General features: G+C 54.1%; 3 protein-coding genes across 17 annotated transcripts; 1 reads left to right on the forward strand and 2 right to left on the reverse strand.

Annotated features, from left to right (window-relative positions):
* Positions 1 to 1261: 1261 nt before the first annotated feature.
* AMIGO1 (adhesion molecule with Ig like domain 1) lies at positions 1262 to 6779 on the forward strand. Its single transcript, XM_061410930.1, has 2 exons — positions 1262 to 1570; positions 2049 to 6779. Exon 2 carries the CDS (start codon positions 2114 to 2116, stop codon positions 3593 to 3595), a length of 1482 nt encoding a protein of 493 aa, XP_061266914.1. The 5' UTR covers positions 1262 to 1570; positions 2049 to 2113; the 3' UTR covers positions 3596 to 6779.
* Positions 6780 to 7063: 284 nt separating this feature from the next.
* LOC133244160 (probable transmembrane reductase CYB561D1) lies at positions 7064 to 17317 on the reverse strand. Of its 8 annotated transcripts, none has more exons than XR_009735315.1 (4): positions 15852 to 17317; positions 15281 to 15318; positions 14109 to 14700; positions 7909 to 8422 (listed from the first exon to the last, which is right to left on the reverse strand). XR_009735315.1 is itself a non-coding variant. In XM_061410934.1 (4 exons), exons 1-4 carry the CDS (start codon positions 15997 to 15999, stop codon positions 8413 to 8415), a joined length of 696 nt encoding a protein of 231 aa, XP_061266918.1. In that variant the 5' UTR covers positions 16000 to 17317; the 3' UTR covers positions 7909 to 8412. The 8 variants fall into 8 exon arrangements, 6 of the variants coding, with proteins under 6 accessions (XP_061266919.1, XP_061266918.1, XP_061266916.1 ...); XM_061410934.1 differs by having other exon boundaries at positions 14201 to 14700; XM_061410932.1 differs by having other exon boundaries at positions 7909 to 9162; positions 14201 to 14700.
* A 94-nt stretch (positions 17318 to 17411) lies between these two features.
* Positions 17412 to 27775, reverse strand: ATXN7L2 (ataxin 7 like 2). Of its 8 annotated transcripts, none has more exons than XM_061410928.1 (11): positions 26016 to 27775; positions 24057 to 24122; positions 23570 to 23674; positions 22943 to 23153; positions 22362 to 22552; positions 21647 to 21729; positions 21111 to 21364; positions 20094 to 20289; positions 19837 to 19958; positions 18188 to 19362; positions 17412 to 17560 (listed from the first exon to the last, which is right to left on the reverse strand). In XM_061410928.1, exons 1-10 carry the CDS (start codon positions 26140 to 26142, stop codon positions 18471 to 18473), a joined length of 2247 nt encoding a protein of 748 aa, XP_061266912.1. In that variant the 5' UTR covers positions 26143 to 27775; the 3' UTR covers positions 17412 to 17560; positions 18188 to 18470. The 8 variants fall into 8 exon arrangements, with proteins under 8 accessions (XP_061266912.1, XP_061266906.1, XP_061266909.1 ...); XM_061410922.1 differs by having other exon boundaries at positions 22362 to 22648; XM_061410925.1 differs by lacking the exon at positions 26016 to 27775 and adding an exon at positions 24299 to 26003 and having other exon boundaries at positions 22362 to 22648.
* Between the last annotated feature and the right edge of the window lie 208 nt (positions 27776 to 27983).

Raw genomic sequence — 27983 nt, forward strand, 5'->3', positions numbered from 1 at the left:
GTTTAGGAAGACAGCAAGTGGCCAGGCCTAAGGGAGGAATGAGTTCCCCCAGGCTGGGAAAGAATTTTGAGCTTCCAGAAAAGGAAACTTGTCCCTGGCTTGCATGAAATCGGGTTGTGTATGTGTGTGTGTGTGCGTGTGTGTGTGTGTGTATTTGACAGAGAACGAGAGATTGCTTCACAGGGTGTACCCCTACTCCTGCCCATCCAGCTTGTAGGTTGTAGAGCTGTACCCTTTAAGTGGTACCCCATAGGTCGTGGCATCAAGTCTTAAGAAAAAGGCCCTTCTCCAAATCTTTCCCCAAAATGTTGGTGAAGAAGGAATTCATAGGGCCTGGACTCCATCTTAGGCCTGTTCATGCTGATCATGCTCAGCCACCTTTCCAATGGACTCTGAACTCTGTGTTTAGTGCCTATGAAAACAACAGAAGGATAAGACCCTCTCCAGACAGGAGAACCTTGAAGATCGTACCTAGGTTACTCATCACCTAAGAAAAAACATACACTAATCACCCCTTCCTCCAGACAGGCCATAAATTTTTCTGTATCTATCGGAGTGTAACCTTGGGTTTATTGATTATTGGCTAATTATTTGACTGTTTGAGCACAAGACATAAATGATGGGGTTATTGGGATTGTATTTTCCTTGGTTTATATAAGTCTCAAGGAATTTGGGGTGGTGGGTTTGGACACATACACATGGGGTATAAAAGATTTTCACATATGCTGGTCGGGGTCCTTGGCTAAGAGGAGACTGCCTTGGGCCTGCAGGTGTAATAAACTGCACTCCACTATCTGCACTGTCCTTCTGAGTGAGTTTGTTTCCCAGACCACGTGGCTACAACATTGGAACTTCACAACCCTAGCGAGAGGGGAGAGAGGACCTCGGAACGTGACTAATGAATTTCCCGCCAACATTGACAGCTGGGAGCTGAGCCAGATTTTTCTAATTTGTAAAATTAGAAGACATGTGACGCGTCTTGGCCTGGAGTCAACTGCAGCGAATTGACTTCAGTTAGACCTACTTTTCCTGAGAGCGGTTTTGGTAAGTAGAAGGGTGGGGAGTTGGGGGATGAAGGGAATGGAAAAAAGTGGAAGAAGTAATAGGAGAACTAAGGGGCCAGTTTCCTTCTCCAGGTCAGGACCTGTTCTAACACAGAATGAGCAGCGCGTGGCCGCCCATCCACCTCCGACACAAACACACGCACGTGCGCCCCGCCCCCGCCGCGCGCACGCGCCCCGAGCCTCGGCGGCGGCGACGGGCGCGCGCGCGCGGTGCTCGCTGCCCCCACGCCGCTCCCTGCGTTCTGATCGCTGCGTCTCCAGCTCCCCGCACCGCTGCGCGCCTGCCCCGCGGATCCGGAGACTGCGGCCGTGATCTGGGGGCTCCGACGCTGCGGCGCTGGGAGAGCGGAGCGGAGCCCGGCGCGTCCCGGGGAGGCGATGTGATCGGGAGCGGGCCCCTGCGTAAGGCGGGCGCCGCGGCAGGCCAGCCGGTGAGGCGCTGCTGGGGGAGGCCGCGACGGAGCTCCCGGACCCGCCATGGGCTGAGAAACGTCCTCGCCGAGCAGGTGCAGTGATCAGAGGTCCCGGGTGGGGGGGGCGGGGGAGGCCCGCCTCAACAGGCCCCTTCAGCCAGGTTAGGACTCGCCCTGCCCAGCCTGTGCGGTGTCGACCTTCCTTCAGCTCCTCCCCAAAGGCTCTGCTGACCCCGCCTCCAGACCTGGGCCCTGCAACCCCTGTGACCCCAACAGCCCCTGACATTCTGGGAGATCCCGGCCTTCCTCTCCTGTTACCCCAGCCTGGCAGGCCCTTGTGCTCACCTCCTCCTCGGTCCCAGTATTTTGAGCCCACCGCCCGCACGGTACCTGGGAACAACTCAACATCGCTTCCTTTCTCTTCTAGCCCTACGAGGGGTGGTGCGGGGTTGGTTGGGGGAGGAGAGTGGAAGGAGGGAGACTGGGTCCTTCCCTCCAGAGACCCTGATGACCACAAACCTATACTCTCTCTTAAGCCTGTAGTGAAAGTGACCCTTCCTTACCCCACCAGAACATGCCCGGGTGATTTCCTCCCAGATCTTCCTTGTGGCCTTCCTCGCCCTCCGCAGTGACACTATGCAACCCCAAGGAGACCTGCGAGGCCTCTGGCTCCTGCTGCTGTCCCTGTTCCTGCTCCTCTTTGAGGTGGCCAGAGCTGGCCGGCCAGTGGTGAGCTGTCCTGCCTCCTGCCTGTGCGCCAGCAACATCCTCAGCTGCTCCAAGCAGCAGCTGCCCAACGTGCCCCACTCCCTGCCCAGCTACACCGCCCTCCTGGACCTCAGCCACAACAACCTGAGCCGCCTGCGGGCCGAGTGGACCCCCACGCGCCTGACCCACCTGCACTCCCTGCTGCTGAGCCACAACCACCTGAATTTCATATCCTCTGAGGCCTTTTCCCCAGTTCCCAACCTGCGCTACCTGGACCTCTCCTCCAACCAGCTGCGGACGCTGGATGAGTTCCTGTTCAGTGAACTGCAGGTCCTGGAGGTGCTGCTGCTCTACAATAACCACATTATGGCAGTGGACCGCTGCGCCTTTGATGACATGACCCAGCTGCAGAAACTCTACTTGAGTCAGAACCAGATCTCCCGCTTCCCTCTGGAACTGGTCAAGGAAGGAGCCAAGCTCCCCAAACTAACGCTCCTGGACCTTTCCTCCAACAAGCTGAAGAACTTACCATTGCCTGACCTGCAGAAGCTGCCCGCCTGGATCAAGAATGGGCTGTACCTACACAACAACCCCCTGCACTGCGACTGCGAGCTCTACCAGCTCTTTTCCCACTGGCAGTACCGGCAGCTGAGCTCCGTCATGGACTTTCAGGAGGACCTGTACTGCATGAGCTCCAAGAAACTGCACAATGTCTTCAACCTGAGTTTCCTCAATTGCAGCGAGTACAAGGAGCGTGCCTGGGAGGCCCACCTGGGTGACTCCTTGACCATCAAGTGTGACACCAAGCAGCAGGGGATGACCAAGGTGTGGGTGACACCCAGCAATGAACGGGTGCTGGATGAGGTGGCCAACAGCACGGTGACCGTGTCCAAGGATGGCAGTCTTCATTTCCAGCAGGTGCAGATTGAGCATGGGGGTGTGTATACCTGCTATGCCATGGGGGAGGCTTTCAATGAGACCCTGTCTGTGGAGTTGAAAGTGTACAATTTCACCTTGCACGGACACCACGACACCCTCAACACTGCCTATACCACCCTTGTGGGCTGTATCCTCAGTGTAGTCCTGGTCCTCATATACCTGTACCTCACCCCGTGCCGCTGCTGGTGTCGGGGTGTCGAGAAACCTTCCAGCCATCAGGCAGACAGCCTCAGTTCTTCCATGCTTAGTACCACACCCAACCACGACCCTATGGCTGGCGGGGACAAGGATGATGGTTTTGACAGGCGGGTGGCCTTTCTGGAACCTGCTGGACCTGCGCAGGGTCAAAACGGCAAGCTCAAGCCGGGCAACACCCTGCCAGTGCCAGAGGCGACAGGCAAGGGCCAGCGGAGGATGTCGGATCCGGAATCGGTCAGCTCGGTCTTCTCTGATACGCCCATTGTGGTGTGAGCAGAATGGGTTGGTGGGGAGATTCTGCCCCAGGAGAGGTAATGCGCCCTTGAAGGATGTGAGGGGGTGGAAGAGAGGGCTAGCTGCCCAAGGGAGTGGGTTCCCCTCGAACTCAAGGGAATTGGCCACAGGTACAACAGCAGGCAAGACCCCAAGCAGGGTGTGGCTGCCATGATTTTCAAATGTGGATATACTAATCCTCAGGCAAATACGACACCCCTTCCCAGAGCCCTGACAGTTCTCAAGGTGTGGAATAAGAGGGTGTCTGCTGGTGGGAATGAGGAAAGGGGTGAAAAAGCAGATCCCCTAAACTTTTTTGAGGTCATCTCTAGCTCCTTCAGAGAAAATCATTCAGGAAAAAGAGTCACTTTTTTCCTTTCTCTGCCCACCCACACCTGTGATGTTGTGTGTACTGGGGGGAACTTCCACAGGAGCCACGTTGGGGAAGAGCTAGATTGTCTTCCTTGGCCAGAAAGTCACATCACGCGTCACAGCTGAGGAAATGGGAAACCTTTGGGAAAAGAAGTCAGGAAAAGCCTGGGACCTCAATAACATTCCCCATAGCTGTTGTAAGACTTCCCAGGAACACCATCCTCTTTCCAGAGGAGCCCTGGGTGCACGGGTCTTTTGCAGGAGCTTGGCCTGTTGCCTGTCAGATATGGCAACAATATGAGATGCGGTATCTGTGTCTTATCATGGGACCAGTGGCGCAGAGGGGTACAGCATGAACCAAGGGGTCCCTGTGACAGTATAGACGCCAGCACAAAACCTGTAGATGGGGGATAAACTCCAGATTGGAACCAGTTGGTGAAACCCTTGGTTAGCATCTGATTCCCAGCACCCGTGTGTCGGGTCAAGGTGTGGGGTGCTGGAAGCAGAGTGTCTGTGGATGCCTGCCACAGACGTGGGATGAGGGCCTCTTTGCATGAGGAGGTGGACGGTAAACCAGCCACTGCTACGTAGCATCCAGTGGGATCTACCTGATTTTCTGTGTATGCCATCTCTTCATTTGTTCTCCTGATAGGCTCAGGTAGAATTCTAAGTGTTCCCTAATATGCTGCTCTGCAAAAGAAGGAATCCAAGAAGTCTGGCCCCAGCTGGGTTAGCTTGGGCTCAGGGGTGGAGGGGACCAGGCAGACATCTCATTTGTGCTGACCAAGCCGCCTTGCTCCTCTCTTAGAGATCTCACCCCTGCTGCAGAGCTGGAGCATGGGATTCATCATCTGCGGAGCTGGAATCAAGTGGTCCCTGCCACAGAGGAGTGGCGGTTCAGAGGGTGGCTTAGAGTTCTGCCCTCTCCACAAGGTTCCAGGCAGTCTTGTAACAGAGACAGTCAGTGGCACTAAACTTTCAGGAGGCGACCCTCTCAGCCAGAGGTGTGCACAGTTGTCAGGCCAGAGGAACTTAAGGACAGGCCCAACATTGCATTCCATCAAAGTGGCAGAATACTTTGGGCATAGAGGTGGCCACTTCCTTTGACTCTACTGCAGGCCCTGGGGGTTGGTTTGCTCTGAACTTTGGCAAGGGGACCTGAAGGGCAAAGGTGAAAATGTTCTCTGACCATCTTTTCAGTCTGTCCCCTCTCTCCCACCAAGTCCCCTGTCCTTGGAAGTTCTCCAGCTCTTCCAGTTTTCCAATCTGCTGTTTAGGTTCCAAGAAGTGTCATTTACCTGTGGGTGAAGGCTGCTTGCTAGGAGGTCCTAACTCCCACTGCCTGTTAAGATCCGAGGTGGGGACTAGAACTCAACATCTTCCCCTTGTCTGTTGCTGGGATGTCAAGACCGCTGTCCATCCTTTATTAGTAACCTAGCTTTGTCGAGAGAGGTGCAGCGTTTCCCTCAAGTACTTGCATGCTCATAGGGATGCATGCTTATAGGTCTGCATGCACCCCAGCACCTTGACTTCCATCAGGATGATTCTTCAGTCCCCACTAATGTCCACTTCCAGAGTGGTTTCTACTTATGTGCACAATTTCATGCACACAATTTTCTTGCCCTGTAGGAGACTGTGACCATGCCAGGCTCTGCAGATACAAACTTTTGTACTTTTGATTTCTGAACTGCCTAAATCTTCACCCACATCTCTGTGGCACTCCGTAAAGCCCAGATTTAGGACAGCTGCAGGTTGAAGACCCTGAGAGAAGGGTTGATGAGGAGCAAGCTGGCTCTTCAGACTCCTCAGAAACCTTCCTTAGAGTAATGGTATGTCAGAAATAAATGTAAAACTAGGTCAGTGACAGATCCAGAAGAACACTGGCAAGGGACCAAGCAGCTGTAAGTTGCTCTTCCTATGGTAACTGCCCTAGTAAGCCAGAGGCAGGAGGGAAAAATTGTGTGGTCATATTCCAGAGACTTCTAAAGATTCTGACACTGAAGCTATAGGAACCAGGATCCCTTCCTCAGACTTATCAGAGAAAATCTCACCTCCAGGCAGCAGCTTCCCCTCTAGGCATCATCTAGGGCTGTGAAAATCTTTCAAGTGGATGTCAGATGAAGTAGGTCCTCTGGACATCCTGAGTTCCCAAGGACTAGGAAGGCCATCTTCCTCCTAACTCCTACCCAGTTTAGGGCATGAGGCTCTTAGTCTCCCCACTGTATCCACTAGGTTAGCCAGGACCTACCAGTTTGAGAGCCTGGTAGGTGTGCCTGGCTTCCCCACCAAGAGACTGAACTGATTGGCCTCTTCCCATGGTTTCAGTGACTAGAACCCAAAGGTAGCTTTCTACTTGAGGGATTGGGTACTCAGCAGATGTAAGCTCACTGGAACCCTGTGTAGGAAACTGCCAGGTCTGGTTATAAGAAAAGGTCAAGTGATCACCCCCACCCCCATCAGTCAACCAGACATGTCTCCCAGGAAGCAGGTGTCCCTGGAGACAGAGTATGTCAGGGCTGTACAATCTGTCTGTGTGATTGTTTGTAATCTTCTTTCTTTCCCTGTATTTATGAGGCTCCTAAGAAGGAGCTGGGAGTGGGGATACCCCAGCTAGGGAGAGTGAAGGCGACTGATTCCAGTTTTCCGTGTGTCCTTACCTCTGTACTTCCTTTTAGCCCTGCTGGCGAAGTGAGCAGGCCTCCCCACGTCCAGGATCCTAGTCCTTCCACTTGTGTGCTCCCAGGCTGGCAAACCTTGGAGCCTCTGGGCTCTGAAAACTAGACAATGATCATTAAAACCTGGCTTGAGTCTCTGTTCTGGCGTAGTCTGTGACTGGTTTATCTTTTCAGCCAGTGGGGAGGGTTCACAGCACCTCAGAAGGGTGCAACCTGTCTAGGGGGAGAATAGTTAAATGCTGTTGCTAGGGCATGGGTAGAGTCCACATCCAGGCGCAAAGACAGACAAGGGGTCAGCCAGCCTTTTCTGTGAGGAGCCAGACAGGAAACATGTTAGACTTTGCAGCCCGTATAGTCTCTTTTACAGCTCCTCAGTGGTGCCATTGTGGCAGGAAGGTACAGAAAGTGCACAGACAGTGGCTCTGTTCCAGTCAACTTTATTTATGGACATTGAAATGTGATTTTCATATCATTGTAACATGTATTTGAGGGTTTTTTTCAACCATATATAAGTGCAAAAACTTACTGGCTCACAGACCACAAAAAACCAGGCAGCAAGTTGGTTTTGGCCAGCGGACAAATTTGCCAACCCAATGTTCTCAAAAGAAATGTCATTGACACTTTAGCAGGAGAGAGTCTAGAAATTCCTTGACTTGGGGCTAGAGCCTGTAGATAATGAAGGCTTTCTGGATCCCTGGGGAGGAGGGTTGTCTCCCTGAAGAGCCCTCTTGAAAGTCTGGATCAAGCCTACAAACTGTACTGTGGTAAAGGTTTGAATTGGGTTAAAAGAAATGACGGTGAGCAGCTTGGGTCCACAGTCTTTTGATTATTACCAATACATGTTCATGTGAGTGGTAACCACCTTAGTTTGGCTTAAAGTATATTAGTGTAATGGGCAGGTGGTATTCATTGACAATGTAGTGTGTCCTAGCATGGCATTGGACAGAGAAATGCAGTCCCCGCTTTCTTGGTACAGAAGACAGCCTATCAGAAATTGGCCCAGATTCTACTGAACTCTGAATAGGCAGTTTCTTTGGCTACTCTCTTGGTATTTCTGGAAGGGGATTGTCATGGTAGATTCCCAAAAGGGAGGGGAAATGGTATAACAAAAAAAGAAAAGAATCAAAATTGGGGGAATTCCTTGGCTGTCCAGTGGTTAGGACTTGGCATTTTTACTGCCCAGGGCCTGCCTGGGTTCAATCCCTGGGTGGGAAACTAAGATCCCACAAGCCACACAGCGCAGCTAAAAAAAATAAAGAATCAGAATTTGAATAATTACCTCATTTATTACACTGCTAAAATCTTGACTAAAGGGCGGTCCTCTTCTGTCTGGAAAGTTGTCTTTTTTTTCCATGAGGGAACAACTAAAGAGTGAGGGATGGAGACACCTCACAGCCAGTCACACCAGACATATCAACCTTGGCAGTCAGTGAAATGACAGATGTTGATGCCACGGCGCCCCCAGAGTCTACATGTATTTGGTATTTTTTAATTTTTTCAAAGCAGTTTTTGCTATGGCTGAGTTTAGCCAAGAGGATGAGCTGGTAAAGAGAACAGGTCTGGGGAGGAAGACTACTGAAAATCCTCCCCTCTGTTTTGGCCTGTGTCATGCCCTGTCTCTGTGCTTAGGAAGTTTTGATACTCCTTTTTCCATCATCCCAAGGCTCTATCTCTTCAACCCTCCCCATCCCCCTGCCAGTCCCCCAAGAAGTTCCATAAATTCTGGCCAAGATGGTCTGCCATGTCTTGCGGCTCTTCCCCTAGCTCCTCTTAGGTGGCACTGCGGGAAAATAGAAAAGGTTAATATGATGGTTATCTTTTAGAACAGAAAATGTTCAGTGGATTGGCCAGCCTGGTCTCTCTCCCATCTGATCTCTCAACTCCTTCCCTTTCTGCAGTTGTAACTCTTGGACCCCTTATCTTGTGTCTGAAGCAACCACTGGAGAAGCTTCACTTGCCCCACCCACACTGCAGAAAAGACTCAGGACCACTCAGTGGTATGGTCAGCTTGTTTGGTCTGGCTACAGGCAGCCTCCGCTGGATGCTTTCTCTCCCCAGAGTTGAGAGAAGAAAGCTAAAGCAGCTGCCACATCAGGCCCCATCATCAGGCATATAGCCTGTTGTGTGGAAAACATCAAGTGGTGAAGATACTTAGACCTGCCCTGAGGCCTTCCAGTTGGCATCAGCCTGGTTACAGTCCCAGAATCACAGTGGGTGTGGAGAGAACCAACCTTTAGGACATAGATAGGACCCTGCAAGGACTTCTAGGTGCCCTACAGCATTAGCATACATAAAGTAAGAGTCACTGACCCCAGAGTTGGAGGCTTGTATGCATATGTGTCTGCAAACACACACAGATTAGGGAGCGCCGCAACTGGATAGAACTTCATGCTGCTTTTCCTTCACCTCCCACTGCTCCTTCCCTTGGCTGTAGTTTGCTTTAGGTGTGGACCTCAGTAGAAAGGTCTAGCCCAGTACTGGGAATCCTTAGAAAGCACTGGGAGATAACGGGGGATCTGCCTGAAAGACAAGGGTGCCAGGGGGCCTCATGAATACTCAGATAGAGTTGAATCCTCTGGTACCAGAGGATAGAATCACCTGAAGTAGCTACTTAAAATGCTTTCACAAGAGGTTTTACAAAATCTAGGAAATTCTGATAGAAGCAGGTAGATTTAGAACTTATTCCCTGCACACTGGCAAGTTAGTCAAGGCTTCTGGGTGAGTGGGTGGGTAGGGAGAAGGTCGTCTTACTGGAGGGAATCTGCCTGCTTTAAGCTGAGCTGGAGACCATCTATGTTAAATCACTCTCTGGAGCAGTCCTGGGGCACTGTCCTCCTGCCTTTCAGCTGTGTCTTTCCTGTGTCTACACTGGTGACAGTTGTTGAGGCCATGACCACAATGACTGATCAGTGTTTCATTCCTGGATCCCAGGATAAGGGAGGAAAAAACACCCAAGATTAAAAAATAGTGAAGCCTCCATGCTACTATGGTGCCTGCCTCTCTGTGTCCACTCTAGGAAGACTGCTGACTGTTCTCAAACCAATGGAATGGAAAATATCCTCAAGTTAAACATAACTGCTTTCATGGTACATGTGCATGTGTGTGTGTTAATTCCAATAATGTCCTTTGAGGAGGAAAGGACAGTGATCCTACTCCAAGAGCCTGAAACAAGGAGAAACAAAGTTGTGAACAAGCCAGGGGCTGTGCCTCACAGCTTCCCACCTCCACCCTGGGTGAGGGCCTGAGGCAGCCTGTGGCTCCGGGGGCAACCAGAGAGCTGGTGTGGCAGTGTGGGTCGACTGCTGCTCCTCCCTTCCCTGTCTGTGGCCTGTCTGCTCCACCTTTCCCTCGGAAGAGCAGGATCAGCCAGGAGAAACTTAGATAGACTAGCAACCAGGAGCTCCAGACTGAGACCAGCTCCAGGAGCTCCAGGCTGGACCTGGGGCATAATTGGACTGACTCCAGATCTGCAATCAGCCCCATGACTTGAACACATCACCTGGCAGCAACTTAGGACAAGCTTCACTAGAGTCATAGCTTCCATAGCACTCCTGGCCTTGCATCTAGGAGGAAATGTCTGTGTTCTCTGACGGTGGCCAGAAACACAACCTCTCTGAGACTTGGATCCCCTAAGCATCATCATCCATAACTATTTATTGCCTCCCTAAAAGAAGCATAAAACCCAGAGCCAGGCTGAGAAAGAGATAAGGACAGGAACATAATAAGCCGCCTGTTTACATGTGTTTACTACTTTGAACATCCCAATGCATGTTAACATGCATTCTGTCATCTAGTGCTCACAACATCCCTCTGAGACAGGTCACGTAGTCAGTGATTTGCCTGTGGCCACACCAGTGTCAGGGGCTGGGTAAACCCAGACTGCAAGTTTCCGAGCTCCCGGATCGATGTTTCACTTCATGATACATAGGGTCTTTACGCCAACCAAACGCAGGGGCAGCGGGAGCACTAAACCAGGAGCCTCCCTGCTCCCTAAGCCTGCAGAGAGTCATCAGAAATGCTGGGGGAGTCAGGGGTGTCCCCTGGAGGCCAAGACAGGTCAACAGACAGCTAGGCAGGAGTGCTAGATTCAAGGTCAACAACCACCAATGCCGCTAGCAGTGTCAGCGAAGCATACACTGTGCCCTTTGGTCAGGTGAAAAGGCCTGACTGGTTTACTCAGACGCTCAGGGATGCTTCCAGGAGGAAGGCAGGCTCAAAGCATGTCTGGGAGGTAAGACTTCTGACCCCTCCTCCCTCTGCAGCCCAGGAAGAGGGGGACGGTGAGGGCTGGCTGACTCAGTCTGCAAGTGCTTGGAGATCTGGAGCTGAAAGGCCTCAGCCCTGTTCAGCTAATGATTATTATTAACTCTGAGCAGGCCTTGGCATAGCAGCCAGCTGGCTCTGGGAGAATGCCTGGATCTCCGACAGTGAGGTTTTAAAAACAAGACCCATGGCAGCCATGCCTGGTGTGGTGGGGGTCGGGGGGAGGCCAGGCTAGTGTCAGAGAGTGGGGCGGGGTAGTCTGCCCTGTGAGAGGGTGGGGCCAGGAGGCAGCACAGGCTGGCAAGAGATACCTTTAATGCAGCTGAAAAGCCCAGAAGGTGAGGCTGGGAGACTTCCCCACACAGAGCTCCTGCCATGCAACACCACCCCCAGTGGGGGGTGGGGGAGTGGAGTATGGAGGGGAAAGGGTGGCCAAGGGAAAGATGGGGGCTTGGGTGTGGTATCTGAATCCAGAATGATAATCCTATTACCATCCTGGATTTGGATACAAAAACCATCTATATTTCTAATGTCCTCAAGGTTGAGTTTGAATGTAATCATATTTGGAATCAGGACTCAGTGAGCCTGACATGCAAATTTGTGCAAACGACACGGAAATTTAAAAAAGTCTCGAGCACTTTTATTTTTAAAGGCAAAAGAGGCTGGCTACTAGCAGCTTTGCTTAGTCAGACAAGGGCAAAAGGGCAGCCATTTGTTTCTCCTTCAAGACCTCTGCCTCATTTCTGAGGAGCCCAGATAATACCCCAGATGGGGAGACACTGGATGGTGGCGGGGGAAAAGAGGGTACAGGGGGAGGAAACACCAGCAGGAGGCATATGCAGCCACCAGCCACCAAGATCCCAGCTGGAGGAAGAGTGCCCTGGCACTGAGGTCTAATGGCTGTCCAGCTGCTGCCCTGGGATGGGAGGGCAGGTGGTGATGGAAGGAGCAAGGAGAGGAGGGGAGGGAAGTCCCTCCACAATCTGGCCAGCTGGGAAGAAGGGCTCCTCCTGGTGACCTCCTCCCAATACTGCAATCAGACTGGCTAAGCAAGCAGAGACCACCTGTGCCCCACTCTCTGCCCTGTGCCCCTGCCTACCCCCAGCCGGGGCCTACTGGTCAGAGAAGTGACAGCTGGGACCCCTTCCTCCTGCAGAATATAAATGACTTCCCCCTTCCTCCCGGGGCTGGGAATAGACATCAGCTGGCACTGCCCACGCAAACTGCCGGCTGTCAGCCCGCCTGCCCGCCCACCGTCCCCCGCACCACCTGGGAGGAGGCAACACCTCAGGCAGGCTCGGGCTCTCTGGTGTTGCCTGCTCAGCTCCCCGAGCAAGCTCACCCGGCCTTCCTACCCTGCTGGAGACAGAGTGGGACTCCCAGCACTGACTGTACGGGCCATCAGAGAGGGACTCCCTGGCCAGAATGACCCAAGATGACAATCTCCTCCATGCAGCCCCAGTAGCCATCTCTCCCAAGGTCAGACCACAGTGGAGAGCTGGAAAGTAGGAAAAGGGCAATGAAAGAGACAGGAATAACCAGCAGGGGCCCCCTTGAGATGCTCAGGGTCTGGGGCACTCCTAGGAGATGCCATCTGACCAGCACAGTCTGCTCTGAGGACCCTTCTGCCCCTGCCATTCTCATGCCTGTCCTGTCGAATCATACCGACCTCCCTGCTGTTGAGTCACCCAGGGAGGAGGTCTGGAACCTTCTAAAGGCCTGGGATAGACAGACTATTGCTATCTGGGAACACCTCCCCCTGCTCCTGGGACCTCAAATCCTAGGTCCTACTCCACAGGTCTCCCAGAGTCCCCACTGAGCTCTCTCTACCTGCCTCAACACTGCTTTCCAGGCTTGGCCATTCTCAGTTTTCGCCATGACCTATGGAAGTCCCAATCCAATGGAGAGAGGAGTCTGGCAGCTTACAGTCCATGGGGTCGCAAGAGTCAGACATGACTTAGCAACTAAACCACCATCAACCACCACAATGGAGGTCCCAACTCCTCGATGAGCCAGACCACAGTTAACCAATGTAACATCCAGCTCTCACCAACGAAGGATGAGGGCAGTCTGTGGAACTACTTTCAGTCTGGAATGAGCAGGGGTCTCTGCAGGGAACAGAGCCAAGCCCTCATTTGCCAGCTGGCACCAAATTCAGCCCGCTCCTGGGCCAAAGAGCTGGCAAGAGATGACACTGAAGGGAAGCTAAGCTGATGAGGAGAGGAGAACCAGGGAGACTGTTTTCTCTAGATCAGAACCACCCTGCCTTGTTTCCTTGGTTCTTACTTTGTTCTAAAAGCTTTGGAATAGCTCCAGGAAGCTATGTGCTAAGGCAAGGACCCAAGCCCCAAGAAGGGCAAAACACGAGATGCTCAGGACTGCTCTGCCACTGAGAATGGACGTCTCGCGGCCCCAAGCCCAGATCCCAAGATTAGCTGAAGGAAGTTCTTAGCTGGGCTAAGACACCCAGCCAGGAGCCAAAGCCTGGTTAAGCCAATGCCTTTCTGCTCCTCCAAAAGTTTAAGGTGTCTTTAGTGCCCTTAATGTCTTGGCAAGTAGGAGCTGCAGACCTTCACCCGGGCCCCTTCTCTCCACAGCCCCTGATGCTTTGTTCCCTGGTGCAGGGGCCAAATCAGCACAGGTTCTGGGAAAGCCAGGGGGCCATATTGGTCCCTCTAGAGGGGTAAGGAGACAATGAATGTAAGAATTACACCCTGAGTCTGATGAGTGGTCCAGCCATGGTTCAGAGGTGGGAAGATGCTCTGTGACATCAACTTGACAGACACTGAATGGTAGGAGAGATTGTTTAGAAACAATCACCCATTACACAGATGAGGAAACTGAGTCCCTGAGACACTGGACTCACATAAGGTTGCACAACAGAGCCTATAAGGACCATACCCATAAAAAAATGTACATTGGCTCTCTCCACTACACTGCTTTCTCAAAGTGACCCAAACAGCTGATGCCACTGATAAATTACAGGAATCCAATTTTTCATTAGGCATGCAAGCAAGAGATGACTGCCAGTACCACCCAACACTTCTCTCCCATCAAGAGTGGAGGCTTCAGGATCAAGCTCCCCATCACCTATCACTTATGCCCCATCCACTTCGCCGTTTTGGCCCACTGAGTCATCTGTCGGCAACGGCAGCTTGGGTTTCTGCAGCCTCCACCCCAGCTAAGACATACAAAAACCCTACCCCTTCTGAAGTGGATCCCTGAAGGTCGCTAAAGGAGCCAGTGAAGTCCAAGTCAAGTGTCCCATTTCGATTCAGAGTTTGGAGGAACTCACATTTCCATTTTCTTCCTTGGCAAGTAGGAGCTGGAGATCTGGTGCATTATTACCAGGGCTGGATAGAGGGGCAGCACCAGGCACAGGTACCAGGCTGCACCTTTGATCTGAGCCTGGAACCACACAGAGTGCATGCCCAGAAGCACTGTTACTGTAGCCATCAGGTAGACCACCAGTCCACATGTCAGATGGTAGAGCTTGAGACGAGCCACCCTTGAGACCCTGGCTGCCCGGGGACACAGGAGGCAAAGTCCACACAGTGCCTGGCCGATAGTGGCCAGCAACGTCAGAGCCCCTACCCAGCTGTGCCAGGACGCCAGGTGGGGCAGCTCACTGCGGGTCCTGCTGGAGATGATGAAGCCCAGGCCCAGGGCTGCACAGAGGATGGCTAGGGTCTGCCCTGCCCAGTGGAGTCGGATCCGGGCCTTTCGGGAGCAGAAGAAGAACAGGGAGTGCTCGGGCGAGAAGAGCAGGATGGCCTCAGCCATGCAGAGGCAGAACTGTGAACACAGGAGAGGGCCAGTGAGCCTCAGGCCCGGCTCAGAGGCCTGCAAAAGGGGAGGTGCCCTCATACATCCAAACAAGGAAGACAAAGGGTGGGGGCTAAAGAACTCCCACCAGGACCACCTGCCTCACAGGTAGGCATTTGTGGGCAGAATTAGGAATCCACGCTTGAGTGGAAGTGTCATCATTCAGGCTGACATCCATGCCCTACTACCCCCCCTCACCCCCCGCCCCACATCCTCAATAGCAAGGACTCTCATTTCTTGACCAATGGAAACAGCAAAAGTTAAACTTTCTCCTGAACTCTGGGGGTGGGGAGCAACTGGATAACGCCCCTTCCATTCCTCTTTTCAGGCCCACAGTGGAGAAAATGATGGTATCTTCCATGCCCTCCCACCGCGTTATACCACCTGATTACCTATAGCCCAGCCCTCCATGTTTCCTGATCTCAGTGGTTGCAAGGAAAGATGGGGCCCTGGGTATTTCCCCCCACCTCTCTGAGTCAAAGAAAGGTTAAGCCTTCTAAAGGCTAGATGCTTCCTTAGGGGCATATCCAAACCAATCACCCAAACTCACCGCCAAGGCCATGAATACAGGGTGCCAGGAGAAAAGACCTAAGAATCAAAGAGAACAGACTGATGGCGGGGCACCATTGGTTCTGCCCCTGTGGCTGGCTGGAGCCCAAAGAATCTGGCTGGAGGGGAAAGGTCAGTGTAGTGTCTTCAACTCTTATCAGTATCAGAACCTCCAGACAAAGTGGTGCAGCCAAAGGGCCTTAGGCTGAGCAACCAACAGGGCAAACATACCAGTTTGGCCTGGATTCCCCATTCAACACTTTGCAGCTACCAGGCCTCTCTCCTTTATTTGTTGCATCCGTGAGGGGCTCTGCTGGTGACGAACTAGCGAGTTCAGTTAGTTCGTTTCAGGCTTCTCCTCTCCTCCCAGCACCCAAAGCCCCACCCTTCCAGGACCCACCCCCAGGACCACGCCCCACCACGCCCTTACTACACCTCGACAGTCGCCCATCCACTGCGAGTCCCCACTCCACGCCTCTTAGCGCTCCAAGCGCAGTCCCTCAAACATCTCGGCCCCGCCCCTTGCCTGGCCCCGCCCCCTTGCCTGGCCCCGCCCCTCCCGGCACACTCACTGGTTCCTGGCCGGGACAGCACAGTCAGGAAGATGGTGAAACCCATAGCAACCAGATGCGCCAAGATCCCACTGCCTTTCCGCAGCCAGCGGGTCAGTCTCGGCTCCCTCGGCGGAGCGAGAACCAGACCTACCTCCAGAGACTGCATGGCGGCGCCCGGCAGCCGCACACTCCCAGCTGCCAGGGCAAGTCTTCCGGGTTTGCGATCGCGGAGGCGGCCGCGGATGCGGGAGAGGCTCCTCCCCGGGACGCCGCCGACAATGCGGCGGCTCGCCCACAGCGCCCTCTGCAGACTGGGGGAAAGAGCCTCGGTCCTGGAGAGCCCCGCGGGCAGAAAGTGAGTGGACAGCTGCGGGCCCACCTTTTTTCTTCAGCCAACCTCATTGGTGTCTTTATGTCTACACGGGCTTATGAGGCTTATGTCTCAGCCTGTGAAAATTACTTTCATGACAACTGATTTCACCCAAGTCACAAATCTGATATACAGAACCAAGAGTGTGAAACCAGTTTTGAGCAGTTTTCCAAAAATACTGGATTTCCCTAGTTGCCCACTCTCCCGCCACCCCTCCTTCCGTCTTGTTAAGGGAGTTAGAGTCCCCTCTGCCTAAAAGCAAGGAGATTGAAAAGGAACGGATAAAGCTAAAAACTAGTGCCCCGTGCCTGGTGAATTAGGGTTTGAGGACCAAAGGAGAGACACGCAACAGTCGTGTCCCCTATCTGAACAGTAGCTCTTGTCCCCAGTGAGACAAATGGAAAATCTAGGGCACTCCCAGCCCTTGCCGCCTGCACACCATCTGCTCAGCCCTGGGGAGCCAGGTGATCCTGAGGGACTAGGACCTCCCACACGCTGGCTGCCTCCCACACCAAGGGGATTTCTGTAAGTGGTCTTACCTTTTCCCTTTCTGCCTCCAGAAAAGGTGTGCTTCCGCTTAAGAAGGCCTACCTGGGAGAGGCTGAACCCCTTCCTTAAGAGTAAACCCACAGGCCATGGGGCGAGAGACCAAAACAGGCAATCCCACAGGAATCAGGGACATCCTGAGAGCAATTACAAACTCTACTTCAGCTCCAGTGGTTGAGAAAATGAGGCTACTAGTACGAGGCAGGGGGAGCTGAAGAAACTGAGGCAGTAATTCAGAGACAGGATGCAGGTGCCGGGTTGCTGGAAGACCAGAAGAGGGCCACAGGCTGATTCTCCTAGACCTTCAAGGCGAAGATCCAAGAGTAGACCCAGAGGTGTGGCTCCCCTCCCCCATCAAGTTTCCTTCCCCCAAAGGACTGTAGTCCTCTTGCTCACTAGGAGCCCCATGCCTCCTCATCCCAAGACTCCCCCAGTGACACAACCTCTAGCCATTTCCAGAGACTAAAAGTACAAAAACATATGACCATAAGAGATTCTTTTGCAGGCAAGTGATAGCAGCTGGAGGCTGGCTGCCTATCAGGTCAGCCTCCTGGGGTGTAGCTGGGGACAGTAAGGACACTCATTTTATTACACTTCTTTCCTTCCTATGTTTCTGTTTTTATATTTTCTTAGCAGCAACAGAACAGGAAGACAGTCTTGAGGTATTTTAAAGAGGTTTTTTTTTTTTTCTTAAAAAAAATAATATAAAGTTATAAAAAGCGGCAGCAGCCTGGGGCCCGGATCTGGAGGGGAGGAGGTGCTGGCGGCTCCATTGCAGTGGGCAGGCACTTTCTCGTTAATGGGCTTTTGACTGCAGGAAGACAAGAGGCAAGAGACAGGGTCAGGCTAGGGGGTCTACCTGTCCTCCTATCCAGTGAACTATGTGGGCCATAAAAGCTAAGGTTCCACTTCCTCCTGCTGGTCTTGCATAAAGCTAGGCATGGGGGAGGATAAATGCCTGCCCAGCAGAGGCAGTCTGGAGATCACCCATGCAAGTGGGGGACACAAACACACTCAAACCCTGGGCAACTGTCAACTTATTATTACTCTCATATGGGTGCCAAATGTGTTGGGATGCACCTGGTCAGTGCCTAAACCAGGATGGCATCCCCTCTTCCCACCCAATTCATCCTTCCTGGCTAAGATCATATGTAAAGCTCAGAGCATGCTACTTCAGGGCTCCCATCAGAAGAGGCAAATAAATCTGGCTGCTGGCTTTACTGGAAACCCTGGAGAGTTTGCCTGACACCTGAAAACCTGGCAGTGGATACATGTGCAAGGTGGGCAGTCATGCATATGGGGACCTTGGGTGGTGTCCCTGCCCTTTCAGGCCCTAATGCCCGAACACAAAACCAACGAACAAGACCAGCCCACCCACCCTGTGCCCAGTGTGTTAGGCCACAGCTCTGGGACCCCAGCTCAACCCCACTGCCCAAACCTTTCTTATCAGAGCTCATGGAGTCCAACTTCCTTTCCTTCAGGGAACAGAGGTAGCTCCAGTTCCTGGAGTGAGGGCCACAGCCAATTCAGATAGTGGCCCTTTAATTAAAGCAAAAGTTGGGGAAGGGGGAGAGGCAGAGGCAACATCTCCTTAGCCCAAGAGACAGGGCTGGGGAAGGGGAAGGCCCATCAAGCAAGAGCTGGGGTCACCTCTCCCTAGAGAAGATGGCCCAGGAACTCTCAACTTCCCCAGTCTTCCCCTCCCTGCACAAATTTTTTACTTAGGCACCTCTTTCTGTCAGGTTCCTGCTGGGCACGCCAACCTCATCCATCCTGACCCTTTCCCGCCCCCGATCTTCAGGGAGCCGGGCTGGTACCTGCAGTGTAGAACACTTCTCCTCAAAGGCCAGGGCCGGACCCGGCTTCTTGCGGCGCACAGAGCAGGCCGCGTCAGTAGGGGCACCGGCCTGGCAGTGCTTGGCCTTCACTGGCCGGCAGTAAGTGGCCAGGTTTTTCCGCTTCTTGGCTACCTCCTCCTCAGAGAGGCAGTTGGTCGGCAGCGCCTTGGCCGCATGTCCAGCCACCCCCTGGCTGTCCAGCTGAGAGGCCTTGACTGGCGTGGGGGGCTGATGAGGGGAACCCCGACAGTCCAGAGGCCCTGCCCTCTTCACTCTTGGCCCCACCGTCCCATTAAGCCCCAGGCCCAGAGCAGGTTTAGTCTTGGCTGTGAGGCCCCGGCATCCAGAGGGCTTGCCTTTTCCAGTGGGCTCCAGGATGCAAGTCCGTTTGAAAGTGGTGGGGCCGGGCGATAACTTTCGCTTTCGAGAAGGAGCCTCCACCTCAAGCCTGTCCTTGCCTTTGGACGACTTGCTGGCCTTGGAAGGTGGGAGCTTGCTGAACGACGGGGATGGCGTGTTGGCAGGCAGTGGTGAGGTGATGGCCTGGCTCCCGCCTATGCACTCCGCCTGACTACAGGCGGCTGCCACGTTGGGGGAGCCTGCAGGGTAGCTGGGGACAAGGCTGTCCTTGGTGGGGGGCGTGGAGGCGGGGCAGGTGGGTCTGGGAGGTGGGCCTGGAAGGCGAGGGCTGCTGCCCGTAGGGGATGGACTCAGGGGAGCAGATGGGAGGGAGCTGACAAGGTGGGATGGAGGCTCAGCCGCCGGTGGGATCTTCCTGTGGCAAAAAGAGAGCCCCCCTGTGATGCCAAACAAGCCAGAGGGCATCCCTACCAATATACAACAGCCTTTCCGCCCCATGGAGAAATGGCCCAGAAACCCTGGTGGTGCTGCCATCTTCTGGGAGATGCTGGAACTGAGGAACACGAAGAAGGCCCAGGGACAGACAGAGATGGAACTAATATATAGATGCTTTAAGAATCTCACTGTAAATCTCAGGTTAGCCATCCCCTATCCCTACTTACCTAAAAGGTACTGGTAAGAGTTAAGATCCACCCCCAGACGACCCATTCATGCCCGACCTTAGCCTAGCTCCAGGCCGCCAAGTTTCCCCACTTCCTCTTCATCCTACTTGGGGGTTTCCTGGCCAATAGCCAAGCCACGTCTCTAGGTATGTGTGAAGAATTAGGGCTTCTGAAGCCCATGAGTGCCTGGGACCCAGGGAGGGAAGTTCTGGGGCCGAGAGACTCACTTCCACATGTGGGAGCTGAGGTGCCGTTCCAGCATGGAGCTCAGGGCCGAGCAGAACCGGTCCAGCCGGCGGCTAAACACGTAGCATCCTGGACTCACCAGCCGGCTCCCAAAGGTGCAGAACTGGAGGCAGAAGGAAGGTACATGGTTACCGGTGCCTGAAATACAGGGAGGGTACCTTCACACAGAATCGGACCTCCTTCCCACACTCTGGGCCAGGAGGGCTGCCCCTTCACCCCCAGCCCCCTGGGTCCTTACCGCCTGTGGCCGAGGAGGCCGGTTTGCATAATGGCAGTCAGTGGGGAGGTGGAGTTCATCAGATGTCCCCTCCTCCTCACTCTCCTCACTGGAGGCCTGGGCCCCACCCCGGGGCAGGGGGAAGGGGAACAGGCCTGGATCCCCATCACCACAAGGGCCTTCATCATCCAACTCACTCTCAGAGGAAGCCCGGGACCTGGAAGGGCCAAAGGGGATGTGAGAGCAATGTGATAGACGTGGGTTGGGGGCGGGGGTGGGTTGTCTCTGAACCCACCAAGCTCAAAAAGCCAGGGCAGACACCCTGTGGGCCATCAGACAAAGAGGAAGGGGGCCAGGGAGGGAGGGGACAGCAGAGCTCAGAGAGTCAAGAGCCAGAAAGATCAGGGGCCACAGCTCCCAAGGGATTCTCTCCCCAGCCCCTTCACTTTCCAGGCCCTGCCTCCTCAGGGGGAAAGTCTGCTCCAGATTCGCCTCCTCCAGAAAATCTTCTGAGTGTAACTGCACTCAGCTCGGGTCAACCCAGTCAATTTTCTCAACCCCCTTCTTGCATCACATATTCCTGTGAGCCTCTCTGTGAGCTGAGCCTGTGTTTCGTGTCTGCCCCTCGTGTTACAGGCAGAGATGGGTGTGTGTCTCCTTCAGCAAGGCAGGCTCTCCCCCGGGTCCAGCGCAGCCTCTGCACACGAAGGGGCCAGTGAATAAATACACAGAAGGACTGCCTCACCCAGGACCCTGACCCTTCTGGCTCCCCGATGACGACTTTTCGCCTGGTGGGAGCAGCTGGGAGAGTGATTCTATCCTGGGTGTTGGATCGCTACAGAGAGGCAGGGGTATTGTAGTATGCCAGGTTAGCAGCGGGGGAATCACCTGCTTCCACATCACTGCCAGGTCTCCTCCCCCACATCAGGGTGGAGTGAGCAGCATTTTCCAGGACACCCCGGGGCCTGTCTCCAGGGGTCCCTGACAGTTTGGGGCCAAGCGTCCCCAGGTCAGATGGGTGCTGGCTCCTGGACCTACCTGGGCAGTGCACAGTAGGGGTAGGTCGGCTTGGCACGAGCAGAGAAGGCGCCGCTGGGAGCAGCTGCTGCTGCCACAAGTTGGACTGAGGCGGGGGGCTCCTGGGAGGGGCGCTCGAGAGCTGCCTCCTTGCGCCCTGGGCTCTTCTCCTTGGGAGACTCCCCTTTGCGGGAATTGGCCTTCAGCTCTGCCACCAGCACGTCAAAGTCCTTGGCTCGGCCCTGGACCTCCCGGCGCTGGTGCACCGAGTGGATCTAGAACACAGCAGGGTGGAGGGTGGGGAGGGGGTGTGAGCTGAGCAGGGGAAGGGGAAGCAGTGTGTTCTGGCTTAGGCAAGCAGACAGATTAGGGGGGGATCTGGGAGCCACCCCCCTGCCTGCTGTCCCTACCTTGGGCCCACTGGGGCAGCCCCTTCTCCCCATCCCTGGTCTGGGCTTAATCCCCATCCCTTGAGTTGGACCTTGGATAAGATCGCACTTCCTCTCCCTTCCCAGGGTCCATGTTCTCCCTCACCAGGCAGAGGGAGTAGAGCTTACCTTGCAGGTGAGAAGGCGGGTACAGATCTTTTTGGTCTCTGGATTTATTACCCCACACTGCCTGTTGAGGTCGCACTCCTTCCCTGTGGGGAAAGCAGGTCCCATGAACCCCACAGCCACTTAGAGGAGGCCCAGGGGAAGGTCTGGCATCTTCATGCCAAAGGCCTGGGAAGAGCTGGGCCTAAGGCAGGAAAGCCTCTGGCTCTCAAGTCTGCGGCTGTAGCCTTCCAGACAAACTCCTCTGGACATCAGCAGCATTCTGCTGGGCGTAAGAACCATCCCGTCCCCATTACCAGCCCAAGAATCCTTTGAGGGGCTCCAAGCCCCAAAAAGAGCAACATATACCAAGAAACAGGAGCAGCCACAGGCATCTGGAATGCCAGGGAAACCAGCTATGGGAGGTTTCTGGTGCCCTGGATCTAGGTGAGAAAAAAGATAAAGGTCCATAGCCCAGGGTGAGGAACAATACCTTCACCCTTGGGCACAGGCTCCCACAGCCTTAATCAGGACAGCTGGACTGAAGAGAATCTTCCAAGAAAGCAAGCAGGTCGAGTGAGTGCCCGTGTCAAGGGATGACCAGGGGTCCCTGTACCCCAGCAATCTGTGATGGCCAAGCCCCCTCTTCACTGACCCCCTCTCCATCAGACCCAAGGACAAAGTTGTCCAAAGGAGTCCCCACTCTACCTTCCTGACCCCCAAGACCATGACTACTCACGAGCCATCTTGCGGTGGGTTTTAGGGGGCAGCTTGGCCCCACCAGGCTCCTTTTCAGAAGGGCTGCCTTCAGTCCGGTGACTGGGACCCTCGCTGGGGGCTATCTCGATGCTCTCTCTGCCAGGAAGTTCTTTAGAAGGGGATGCCATGGGATTTTTTCCAGGGGAGTCCTTGGTGAGGCCGCCTGGCTGGCTGAGGAAAGCAGAGGGCGGGGCCACCCTGATTCCATGTCCATCGGGCTTCGGAAGACTGGACATCTTCTCCAGATTCACCACAGGCACGAAAAGGCTATACGTGGAGAGACGGTGTAGGCTGGGAGGTAGGGAGGCTGGGTCTGGGCCCCGGATTCTAGCCCAGGACCATCTCCTTTCCCGGAATTTGGGTGGGCTCCTGCAGGGGTGCAGAACTCGGGACAAGGGAATCCCATATTCCCTGGAGCAAGCGGAAGGGAGCTGCAGAGACAGCTGGCTCCCTCCCACCATGAGCAGTGCCCATTGCCCCATGGCTGCTTCCATTTGTGTCAACCCCTCCTTGGGCTGTGTGGTCAGGGCTTGTTTCAGGGAGTCTCCAGCCTTTCCTTACCAGAGGTTGTCCTTCTGGGTCTTCTCAGGAGGCTGATGGCCACGGCTGCGAGACCCCTGGCCCTTCTCCCTGGAGGAGGTTTTGGTAGAACCTGGGCCCCTACAAGCAGGGCCCTGCCCATTCACTACATGGCATTTCTGAGAGCTGGCAGGGGCTGGAGGTGGAGGTGGGGCCCGGGTGTAGAGCTTGCTGAGGGGCCCATGTCTTCTTTCTGTCGCAGGAGGAGGAGAGAGCAATCGAGGTGAGTGCTATTAACTGCCTCCTGCCTCATCCTCCTAACCCTGCTCACAGATTTATGATAGAGAATCTGCAGTTTCCGAATGTTAGGTTTTAGATTTGCCTCCTTCCCCTTTGAATCTGCACCTTCAAGACTGAAAATTCTAGGACTCTGCTTCCTGAACCTCTTAGCTCTTCCCAGATGCTAGAACTTTACTCCACCAGATGCTAGAAGTTTGCTTCAACAATAATCCCAACCAACCACAATGTCTGAAGCTCCACCCCACCCCACCTTCCTATTCACAAAGCCTCCCTCCATTACCCACGTGACCTCCCAACTGGCCCTGTCCTCAGAGTTCCAAGTTCCACCTTCCCCTGTTCCCTCTATCTCCTCCCTAGGGCTCCCCTCACCGCAGTGCTTCTGGAAAGCTTGAGGCTTCACCACTTGGCTGCAATGGTTACATACAACCAAATAGAAGTCGTCATGGGCAGGGCAGTGCCCGAAGATGGACATGTCTGCAACGACAGAAGCCCTTATCACTGGGGCTGGGGATGCCAGTGTTTCCCTGTAAGATCAGAGAAGAGACCCACCCACCACTCAGATGACACTTCCCCTCCCAGCTGATATAACAGGCTTTATGATGGATGCTTCCAGAGTTCAATCTAACCAATCCCTAAGAATGCAAGCTTTCAGGTGAGAGAGCACCAAACACCAATGATTAGGATCTCCCTCAGTAAGTCACAGGAGCCAGAGGAAGAGGCTGACTCAGACCTATCAAAGTGAGAATGCCCAGACTGGCTGCTTCACCGGCTGCAGCCACCTCCTAGGTGGTGGTAGAAGAAGGAAAGGTGGTCCTGTCTGCCCTGGGCCCCAGCCCTAATGTGTGCCGACTCCCACCTTCTTTAATGAGGGTCATGGCATCCAACTTCTTCGGGTTTTTGTTACTCTCCTCCAACTCAGCCCCTGGAGGAGAAACACAGCTCAGAAGGACCACTCCCATCCCAGACGCCCATCTCCAACCCGACCAGGTGCTGTGGCCAAGCAGGAGGAAGCCCCTGCCTCTTGACAAGCACCCGGTGCTCAGGACCACCCAGAGAACCATTCAGTGGGTCTTTCTCAAGTGGTCATTCTTCCTTCACCTGCTGCCTCTGGAATAAGCTGGCTCCACCTCGAGGATCCTTTCATGTGGCTCCTTTACTCCAAGGTGCAGTTCAGGATCCCACTGCTGACTAGTTGGGTGACTGTGGGTACTTATCTCTTTTCTGGGCCTGCTTCCCCATGTAAATGGGGAACAGTCCTTCACTTATTTTACTACAGATCCCTGAGGCCCTCCTTGACATTTCTCAGATGTGTTCTTTCTGCTTTTTTGTGGCATCCCAAACAGATACTCTCCCAGGTCCCCAACCTCAATTTTGTTTCACTTGGGTTGCCATGCCATTGTGAAAGTTACACCCAGTTACTCAGGTCCTGCACTGACAGGATGGCCATACAGCAGAGAAACTGCTATCTTGGGGCCCTTCAGCATCTTCAAAGTCCCCTTGGTCAGCTACGAAAACCCTCTTCCTCTTAAGGGGGTTTGGGCAAGGGTTGCCCTTGTACCTCAGTTTCTGGGTTGATGACAAAAACATCTTAGCTATGCAAAGCAGCTCTTTCCCCATCCCCCTACCTTACTGCTCTCCCCTCCCTCCTCTACGCCCCCTCCCTGTCCCTTGGAAAAAAAAAATCAATTCTGAGTCACCAAACCCGTCTGATTCCATTTCCGGTTCTCAATGCACCCAGACCCTGACAATGGCCCCATCCTTGCCCACCCAGCATGGGGCAGTTCTAGGGTGGCCTGAGGCTCCCACTTAGGTCTGCTTCTGACACCTACTAACAGACTTGCCCCTTTCTAGAATGAGAATACTGAGAGTCTTATATAATCTACAGCTGTGAGGGGGGGGGGTGGGTTAGGTATGCAAGAGACAAGGGGCAGCCCCCACTCTGAAGTCGGTTAAAATGCAGTAATGGACAGAACTGAGCTGGGAGTTGGATGTCTCAGAAGAGAACAAGTGTCATCAGAGACGGCTCCATGTGGTCTCCTCCTCCACCTCTTTTCACTTGCAAACTTCTTCAGGGGCGTGATGCCTGCTGTCACCCCAAAGACCACGAGGCCAGATGCCCCCTGGGGCCCAGGAGACAAAGATCAGGAAAGGGGCTGTCAGCCTGCTCCACCAAAAGCACTCAGGGGCCTAGAGAAGGTGGGTGTCAGGGGAGAGAGCCCGGGAGGTAGGGCAAGAGGCCCGGGAAAGGACGAGGGGTTGGAGGCATGGATGGATGGACAGAAGGAGGGAGGAAGGGAGGATGGATAGATGGATGGACCGATGAACTAATGCGGAGGAGGCGGGGGTCCAGTGGCACTGCAGTCGACAGGCAAACGCCGAAAAGGAGCAGAAGGTGTGGGGCAGAAGGCGACGGAACAAGGGGGGTTGGGAGGGGGGCACAGAAGTGGGGTGCGTGGGAAACACGTGGAGAGGACTGTTGCGGATGGGGAAAGCCCGAGGCAGGTGCAGGAGGGGCGGAAGCTGGAGGACAGCAGGCAATTAGAAACATAAAGGAAAGCAGATGTAGGGGCAGGTACTGGGCGACGGCAGAGACAGAGGTGGGCAGGGTGGGCTGCTGGCGGAGAGCCGGCGCTAGGACCCGGAGGCGCGAAGGTGGCGGAGAAGGCGGGCACTAGGACCCGGCGGGTCCTTTGTTTGGGGGGCCGGGGAGCCGGACGGCGGCTCCCGTCGGCAGCTCCCCTCTGCTGGCGGGGGCCCGGAGCAGGGGAGGGGAGACAGGGATGGGGTCTTCAGACTCTAGGGGAGCTTCACTCACCATCGGCCGCGGGCAGATCGGCCCGCTCCACCCACGAGCTCCAGCTCTGTCCCGCGAAGTCATCGAGACTCGGCACCCGCCGCTCCAGAGCGGCCATTGCTGCCGCCGCGCGTTCACGCACCGCCATCACCGCCGCGGACGCGCGCCCGCCCAGGCGCCGCCGCCGCGCGGCCCCCTCCCCTCATCCCCGCCGCGGGCACGCCTCCCCTCTCCCTCCCACCTTTCCAGCTCAGTTGCGCAAGTGCAGCACTATTCGTCTGGCTCTCAGTCTCTCGCCCACATAGCCTTCTGGGAAATGTAGTCAGCTAGGTGGTGCTGTTGCCTACTGAACTTGCCGCGAGAGCCCCTCCAAAATGCATGATTGCGGGGGGAGAAAGAGACCAAAGCCTCAGGACCTCCTCTCTTAACCCTTGTGAACACATTCTTTCTGCTACCAGCCCCTCTCTTAAACTCACTGCACACAGACCCCAGTCCCAAACCTCTCTGCCCAAGATGCCCCTTTAAGCCGTGCCTCCGCCAGCTGGCTGGCTCCCCTTCTCGGGCTGGCGGCCACGATCGACTTCGCTTCCCTGTAGATCGAATAGGGTAGGTGCAGGGAGGTGGGCGCTATGAATCAGAAGGGCAAAGGGAGGGGGTCTGTAGGATGTGCTGAAGGACACAGGGGTTGGAGTGGGGGAGAATCCTCAACTCTGGTGTGTCTTTGTGGGAAACCCACGCTGCCCTGATGCAGAGCAGAGGGTTGGAATAGCGTTTTCTGGATTTGGTAGGACCTAGCTGAGCTGACCACGATCACCTGTCAGGATGACAGAAGGCTATCTGTGAGCCAGAGCCAGCCCCGGAACTGGGGTAGCCCCGAGGCTGCTGGTGTTTGCAGCATCTCTGGTGATGCGTCTCTCCCCTTCTGATAACTGCGATCGATGATCGATACCCTGTATCGCCTCTTCCCAAATCCTGGTTGGACCCCGACTCCATCCATCACTTTGGCTTCTTTTTCTAACGAATATTTTCTGTGCTGGCAGGGCTGCTACCAGAGCTTCATCATAGGGTGATTTCTCATCAGATCTGTTATTTTCCTTGCTAAGGCCTAGAAAATATTGATACCTTAATCACCCACATCTTTCTCCTCAGCTGATAACGTTCTTTCTCACCTTCATACACTCAAGACACAAAAGCCTGTCCCTTACCCCATCACATCGGAAAAGAGATCCTAATTCTCTTTTCCCTTACACCTCACCCCGTATTCATTCTTTCATCTCAGGGGAAACCAAACTGGAGGCAAAGAAGTCAAGGTCTGTGACTTCAAGACCTCTGAGCGTCTTCTCATTTTCACCCAAGGAATGTTAAAGTACTTCAAGGATGATCTCTGATGGTAGAGCTTCTTAACCTGAAAGCCATAGATGATTCCTAGGAGATTGGCAAATCTGGTGACATTGAGCATAATTTTGTGCCCAAGTGTATTTTTCAAGGGACTATAAATGAAGCCTATAACTGTCTGTCAGAAGGGGCATAGAGGTGCAAGTTTGTAAGGTTAAGAGGGCAATGCATAAGGCCCTCAACTCCTGACAGGAAGCTAGATTAGGTCACAAATGGTAGGAGAGCACAAATGGAAACAGCATTGTGGAAGCCACTATCTCCTGCCTTTTGAGTTTGCTCTAAATTTATTAATGAATTTCAGTTACTTTGGATTGAGGAGATGTCACCAGGCTGGGGTCTGCCAGGAACAACTCAGCCTTCAGACTCTTATCGCTGGGAGTGCAGAGTGGAGAGGAGTAGAATGATGTTTTGGTTGAAAATGCTGATATTTGTCCAAGAACTTAAAGCAAGGGGAGGAGGAAAATAAATCCCCATAAGGGCTACATTCTTGGCTCCTTCATGGCAAATGCTTGAAGCACTGTTTATTCATATGTATAATGACAAGCACCAGAAAACAACATGCAACATTCTCCCCCCACCCCTGATCTGCAATCC

Source organism: Bos javanicus, chromosome 3 (genome assembly GCF_032452875.1).
Source record: "Bos javanicus breed banteng chromosome 3, ARS-OSU_banteng_1.0, whole genome shotgun sequence".
In the NCBI taxonomy this organism is placed as follows: Eukaryota; Metazoa; Chordata; class Mammalia; order Artiodactyla; family Bovidae; genus Bos; species Bos javanicus.